Source organism: Zophobas morio, unplaced genomic scaffold (assembly GCF_036711695.1).
Source record: "Zophobas morio isolate AGI-343-1 ecotype UQ-CSIRO unplaced genomic scaffold, CSIRO_AGI_Zmor_V1 ptg000017l, whole genome shotgun sequence".
NCBI lineage: Eukaryota > Metazoa > Arthropoda > Insecta > Coleoptera > Tenebrionidae > Zophobas > Zophobas morio.
Window position 1 is genome coordinate 16,065,575 of NW_026972122.1, and position 7,948 is coordinate 16,073,522.

At 36.5% G+C, this 7,948-nt stretch overlaps 1 protein-coding gene across 1 annotated transcript; it reads left to right on the forward strand.

Moving 5' to 3' along the window:
- Positions 1 to 4,708, forward strand: LOC135129969 (uncharacterized). Its single transcript, XM_064057239.1, has 7 exons — positions 1 to 50; positions 95 to 170; positions 265 to 482; positions 837 to 1,286; positions 1,336 to 2,008; positions 2,068 to 2,231; positions 2,338 to 4,708. Exons 1-7 carry the CDS (start codon positions 1 to 3, stop codon positions 4,706 to 4,708), a joined length of 4,002 nt encoding a protein of 1,333 aa, XP_063913309.1.
- The last annotated feature ends 3,240 nt before the right edge of the window (positions 4,709 to 7,948 follow it).

Consider the following 7,948-nt stretch of genomic DNA (forward strand, 5'->3'; position numbering starts at 1 on the left):
ATGGATACTTTCATGAACGTGGAACGTCGTCAAAAGGTGCATTCAGTTTGGTTAGTTTAAGATTTAATTTTAAACTTTGCCGCGCAATGGGAAGTGCGTGGCGTGGGGAGACTAGCATCAAGAACATCACGAAGAAAGACTGTCACAGAACAACGAGAACGTACCGTTTTGTAAAACTCGTATAATGTAGAATAAAATACAATCGATTGTAAAAAATCAAGTTAACGATCATTCCACAACCCCACAACATAATGGTCCTTCGAGCCGGATTTCATAAGAAGTAAGAAAAAGCAAAAATCATCACAACACAAGCAAGAAGAAGTTTCTACGATCGACGCCATTTTCAAAGAAAAACAGAAAAGTGCGAGAAGGTTCTTCGTAGCTGGACAACACGAGGCCTCCACGAAGCGCCAAGCAGTCTCCAGCGGCGTGGGGCAGCGTGGGGCATCAAGGAACATCGAGGGACATCGCGAATCAGCTAAGTGGCAAATTATTAGATTTCCTAACCTCAATCCTTACATAAAGAGTTGTTATCACAATCATTAAGTTTCTAACCTCAATAATCTCAATCATTTTGCATAAAGTTTTGGAATCTCAATTATTTAAAGTTTTCTAACCTCAACTTGTTAATTAAAACGCAATATAGTAAATTTATGTTTAAATATTGCTACAATTGATCAATTTAAGTTAATATTTGTTTATTAAAAAATACATAATGGCAGAATTAAAATCTTTGAATGTGAAACGGGGCGCTTTGAAAAGGCAGTTGAAATCCTTTGTTGACTTTGTCGATCGAGCAAGTGTAATTGAAACAGACTAAATGAAAGATGCGAAAGAATAACAATCGTGTGGGAAAAATTTGAAAACTCGAGTGTGGAAATAGAATGTTTGTTGGAAACTGAAGAAGCTGTACAGAAACATATAGAAGATTTTGAAGGTTATGAGAAGATTTATTACGAAGTCATGTCGAGAGCAAAACAAATGTTAAAGGAATTTGCAATTCAACAACAGATGAATAATACCATTCAAGCTCCAGCCACCAGTGTCAAAGTAAAACTACCTACCATTTCTATTCATCCATTTTCTGGAGAATATGATCAATGGCTCTCTTTCAAAGATTCATATGTAAAATCAGTTCATAATCAACAGGATATCCCGAAAGTACAAAAGTTTCAAATTCTCAAAGGTCTACTGAAAGGCGACGCTTTAAATATAATATCATCGTTAGAAGCAACAAATGATAACTACGATGAAGCATGGAAGCTACTTCAAGCTACATCTCAAGGGTCTGTTCGATCTTCCAGTTGTATCAAAAGTAAATCCAGGTGTTCTCAGGAATGTTATTGACAAAACGAGAACTCATTTGCGTTCGCTCAAGACACTGGGTGAACCTACAGACAACTGGGATACCATCATTATTTATCTGATTAATAACAAGCTTGATCGACAGCTAAGAGACGAATGGGAAAAAGAAGTTGATTACGAAGAAGAAGCACAACAGCCAACATTGGACAAGTTTATGAAGTTTTTGGAGAAAAGATACATGATGATGGAGATATCGTATCGTGGCAAATCAGGACAAGAACATTCACAAGCAACAAACAACAAGAAGGAGAAAAGGGTAACTCTCACCACAACAACAACAGGTACGAAGGAGAACGGGAACCCTACTTTAAAGTGTGCATGTGGTTCTGGTCAGCACAACATATACCAGTGTGAACAATTTCTAAAGTTAACACCAGAACTTATTAACCACGAAATTGTTAGATTGAAGCTATGCGTAAACTGTTTGAGACCAGGGCATTTTGGCAAGGATTGCAGATCACAATTATGCAAGAAGTGTGGATTGAAACACAATACACTACTGCGCAAAGAAAGAAATAAGACAGAAGTTCCACATAATGAAGGTTCTCCGATGAATTTACAAATTCAACGTGATCTTCCTGTGTCGACTCACTGCGCTCCCAAAGAAATAAACAAGATTCTTTTATCAACTGTTCAAGTCTACGTGAGTGATAATGAAGGCAATCAACATATATGCAGAGCTCTTTGGATTCTGGTTCTCAGGTCAACCTATTAACTGAAAAATTTATGAAGAGATTAAAAATCAAGGGCAAGTCTCGTAAGCTTCCAGTAGCAGGTCTCAACGAAGCCAATCACAATATTCAAAAATCCGCAGAACTTACACTGAAATCACTACGTCAAGATTCACAACAAAGTTGGAATGTTTGGTGATTCCAAACATTACACAAAATTTGCCGCAAGTGAAACTAAATCTCAAGAAGCTAATTATCCCTCCAGGCATAGATTTAGCTGACCCAACATTTGACAAACCAGGAAGAATAGATATGCTTATAGAAGCAGGACTTTTTTGGACAATTTTGAAAGTGGAAACCACATTCAGAAGTACAGGCAACCTGCTTTTCAAGAAACTAAACTCGGATGGATAGTCGGTGGTGAATTGCACATAACATGCCAACCGACTTCCTTGAATTGCCTCCTTTTGACAGAAGATTTGGACGAGAAACTTGAGCAATTTTGGAAGATAGAAGAAGTACACACTCAGAAGAAGAAACAAATACAGCAAGACTTTTGTGAGATTCACTTTTCTAAGACGCATACCAGGGATCGAGAAGGAAGATTTATAGTAGAGCTCCCAAAAGACGACAAAGTAAAACTTGGCGATTCATTTGAGCAAGCCCTGAGAAGATTTAAATCATTGGAACGACGTTTGGAGAAAAATGCTGAATTGAAGAAAGAATATACAGAGCTTTTACAAGATTATGAGAACCAAGGACACATGTCTCAAATTCAAGATGAAGAAGATGAAACAACTCATCAAGTCTATTACATTCCACACCAGCCAGTCATACGAGAATCAAGCGTATCGACAAAGTTGAGAGTTGTGTTTGATGTCTCCGCGAAAACTTCATTAGGCACCTCACTAAATGATATGCTTCTACCAGGTCCCAATTTACAAAATGACCTTGTTCAAATCTTGTTTAGATTTAGAACTTGGAGATATATCATTACTGGTGACGTGGCGCAGATGTTTAGACAGATATATGTTTCCAAACTCGACCGCAATCTGCAAAGAATTTTATGGCGTAAAAATCCTGGCGATCCGATTCAGATATTTATATTAAATACAGTGACACAGGGCACCGCAAATGCACCATTTTTGGCAATGCGTTGTTTGAGACAAATAAGCCTAGAAGCACGAGCAGAATTTTCAAGAGCCGCTGAGGCCATGGAAGACGATTTTTATATGGACGATTTCCTCTCAGGGGCAAATTTACTACAAGAAGCCATCGAATTACAAGAACAAGTATCCACATTGTCAGAATCAGGCAAGTTCTGTTTAAGAAAATGGAGAGCAAACGATAAACGTATCCTTCAGCATATTAAAGATTCTGAAAAAACCGATGCATTATTGATTCTCGACGAACAAGCATCTTCAAAAACATTAGGTCTGTTGTGGAACAGCAACCTGGATGTTTTACTGTTTCGCATTAATTTACCAGAAGCAGATCAAGTATCAAAACGACAAATTTTGTCAGCTATCGCTCCAATCTATGATCCTCTAGGAGTTCTAAGTCCTGTTCTAATAAAAGCGAAACTCATCATGCAAGATTTATGGAAGCAGAAATTAGGATGGGATGAAGATCTACCTCAAGAACTCAAAGGTAAATGGACAACATTTTCTCAATCACTGAAGCAATTAGAAACACTGCAGTTGAAGCTTAACGTACGTCTGGGAAATCCGGATAAAGGTATTGTCATATACGGATTTTCTGATGCATCCGAAAAAGCTTACGGAGCCTGCATTTACATCACGACCATGGATGACAACAATGTACCAAGCTCATCACTTCTTTGTTCGAAATCAAAAGTCGCACCTCTCAAAGTCATAACACTTCCAAAGTTAGAACTGTGTGCAGTTGTACTGTTATCAAGATTGGTCGCAAATGTTGTCACTGCACTAAAGCTCGAAAATGTGGAAATTAATCTTTGGAGCGATTCAGCAGTAACTTTGTATTGGATTCAAACTGCACCAAGTAATCTCAAAACCTTTGTAGCTAACAGAGTTGCTGAAACTCAAGAGTTAAGTCAAGATTATCAATGGCGCCACGTTCCCTCAGCAGAAAATCCTGCAGATTACGTCTCAAGAGGAGTATCAGTTGAACAGCTGCTCATGTTAGAACACTGGTGGAACGGTCCCACTTGGATCAATTCATTGGACGAGTGGCCAGAGCAACGGTTACCGAGCATTGAAATACCGGAAAGAAAATTAGTCAGCACCTTGACAATTCATCAATATGACATACTGAGACGATTTTCATCGTACAAAAAATTGCAAAGAGTCATCGCTTATTGTTGTCGTTTCATCAACATAAAAGTAAAAAAAGCGATTATTCATGGACCGCTGACAGTGAAAGAATTGGAAGAATCTGAGTTGCGAGTACTTGCTATGACTCAAGAAGAAGCATTTCCGCGAGAATTAGCAGATCTACGAGCGAAAGAGGATCTTGACAAGAAAAGTCATCTTCTTTCTTTAAACCCCATTTTACATACTGATGGCTTGCTCAGAGTTGGAGGACGACTCAGAAATGCAGAGATACCATATGCACAAAAACATCCCGTAATGAACAACGCGCGGAATTGTATCTCATACGCTAGATCCAGTGCTGTCGCGGCGATAGTTTGATTACAAATATATTTTTCTTTTGGACTATATCAACATAACATAACATTTCAAGATCACAAATCTGTGGTTTTGTGGTTGAAAAATTAAAAAGGGCATCGAGTATTATTATTTGAAGTAATATAGTAATGTAGAAGTAGTTTTTTTACTAGCTGTAAAACACACCTTACTTCAACTGGGGGATTGCACCGGTGAGATAAAATCCCGCGTACTGGCTAATGAATGAATGCTGTTTTGAGTGTAGTTGGTCACCGAGTTCGACCGTTTAATAATTCAACAAGCTTCAACAGACTCATATTTTTTGACATTTTTGATTTGACATGCAGGAAAGAGTCTAATTTTTTAATTTTATTAATAAACTATTAATGACAATAATTGCATCGATTATTAAGAAACAGAACAATGCCAAAAATGTCATAATTAATTGCATTGCACGACTTATATCAGTGCAGACTAACGTGGAACATGTGCTGGTCCGTTGCAATTACAGGTTATGTTCGTATTGTCACTTGTCTTTACTGTGATAAATATGAAGGTACATTTTGTAGGCCTTTTCGTACCACCTACTTTTGCTCTTTTGTGGCAACAGATTTTGCGGAACTTCGTTTGCTGCATTTAATTCAGGAGGAGTTAAAGACTCTGAATCAAACATTTTTTAATAGAATGATATTTCTTGATCAGATTTTTTCATCTTCAAAACGTTAGTCTAATTTTATTCAGAGGCGTTCAGAGGTAACTTGATTGTTATGCATAGCCTCCTTGTACTTATGAACATAAACATTGTGACGTATTTTTTTTTTTATTTTCCCAAAATTTATTCAGGTGATTGAGAATAAAATAGTATACATACCTCGGCGGAAAGTTTCCTACAGCATCGGACTATAGTTCACCTAGGGGATGCGCCCTTCGGTAAATTAACCGTCTCGGTTGTAATGAAACACTTTCCACCTCAGTAGGTAATTTACTATTATTTCAGTTCCATTTACAAAGCTTATAAACGAATGCATCACTAAGAGTATTTCCTGGTTGTCTAAAGATATCTAAAGTGATATCTTTACACAAGGACATTGTAAATGATCTTAACAATTGCAGACCAAACTCCACAACATGAATATTGGGAAAAATCATTGGATAGTAATTATATATCAAAGCAGAGAAGATGCTTGTCTGACCCGAGATGAATGATTTTAGGCATTTTACTTTACATTGATTAATGATGTTCCAAAATTAAGGTGTTTTATCTGAAGCTTTTTTATTTTACAAAGAGATATTACTGATTTTATGGTGGAAGAGCTTTACATTTCCACATTTTCTGCGGGTTTTTTCCTGGCAGAAGTGTTAGTAAACGGTCATTTGTTGACAGGTCCATTATAGACGAATTTTACTCACTTAGCGCCTCAGACATAAAAAGAACCATAAGAAGCACGTCCGGATGTGTAATAGGGACGATGGTACGTTTAACTCCTGACATGGCTATTGCATTATTTTTATTTGGCTGGTCTAAGCTCCTTCCAGCCATAAACCTACATGAGTTATTTATTACTGAACACACGTGACATAACGTTGGACCCCAGGGCAGGCTCACGTCTATGAAACTAAACATGGGAAAACTTATTTACAGTCAATAAAAATACATATTACGAAGATGCCACAAAAAAGTCAATTTTTCCTAAATTACGTGACGAGAAATTATTAGACTCGACACGGACTTTGTCTAAGTGTTATTCGATAACATCTGTCCAGATATGTAATTAAAACGTAATTCTTAGCAATATATCTTTTCACTGGGGCGGAAAATTTGGTCTCAAATTGTCGATTTTCGGTAAAATCATGCCGGCGAACTTCGTCTCTTCTCTATGGTCCGTTTACATACACGGATCTACGAGTTCCTAAACAACTTGAGAAACTTAAATAACTTAAAACTTTTCACATGATATAGAAATTGAATTCGCGTTACAGAGAAGTGTACAAAGCAGCAGGAGCTTTTCGAGTCACGTTCCAATAATGCGATAAAGCCGCGCGAGGGCAGCACCGAATGGCGCACGACGACTGACAATGAAGACACAATCATTAGTTTCAATCAACATATTAATCGGATTTGGCGATCCAATGTTCGGCGTTATACCCTCCATTACTTTTCGATTGGTTTTCCTAACGGATAAGCGCATTTAGCTTCATTACATCATGACGATTTTACTGGAGTTTCGAACGCTTCCATTAAAATCAAACGTAAACCATTGAAATTCAGTAGATGAACTTAGATTTCATCTTGTACAGTTTTTATTTTTTTTTTTATAAAATATGATTTATTACAGTAAACAATGATTCAATAAACATTCGAACGTAGTTTATACACGTTCATGGTAAGAATATTGTGATAAATCATTTTTAAATAAAAAGTCAATATTTCCAAAGTTACAGTTGTGCAGATTTTACACTTTCAAAATTTGAATTTTACTTTCGGAAAAATTAGGTAAGCACTAAAGTTATTGAAAATTGAAAGTTACAACTAGGAACCGTTGTCCTTTTGGTTGATTTATACATTTTAATTCTATGTTTTAACAATATCGTTAATTTTTTATTACCTGCAAAACTGATGCCATATGATAGGTATGGTATACCTATACCGAAATCTGTCTAAATGAAGGTGTTCGAAAATTTGTGCATCAGAGGGTTGCTACGTTGAAAAACCAATTACTATGCCGATCTATTACTGAAATTTTCTTGAAGAACAGTATTTCGTAGAAAATAGATCACAAAATAAAATCGCTACAAACTGACAACGTTGCATTTTCTTGAGAATTATTCATTATTATTATTAGGTACTAAACTAAAATTGCGGACAACTAAACTTTGAGAAAGCAGATGTTCCATCTTTATATTATTATATGAGCTAGATTTTTCCTCTTTGGATTCGATAACAGCGATGTAAAAACTGCAGTCTATCTTCCATTCTTATGTACCAATTAAGAGGCGTTCTTCTAGAAACTTTCCTGTAACACAGAAATTACTGAATACCTAAAACAAAAGCAAAAAGCTTGGTTAAATTACAAACAAACTAAGTCACCTCGGGCTTTACAAATATTTAAAAATCATCGTATTTAAAACTATGTACAGTTTTGAGTGACGTCATCACATTGTTGGTGAGGATGATTAGACAAAATTTAGTCAGGGTTTTACCACGTATATGAATACATAATACACAAACGGCGGATAGACAGATAGGTGGACAGACAGACATGC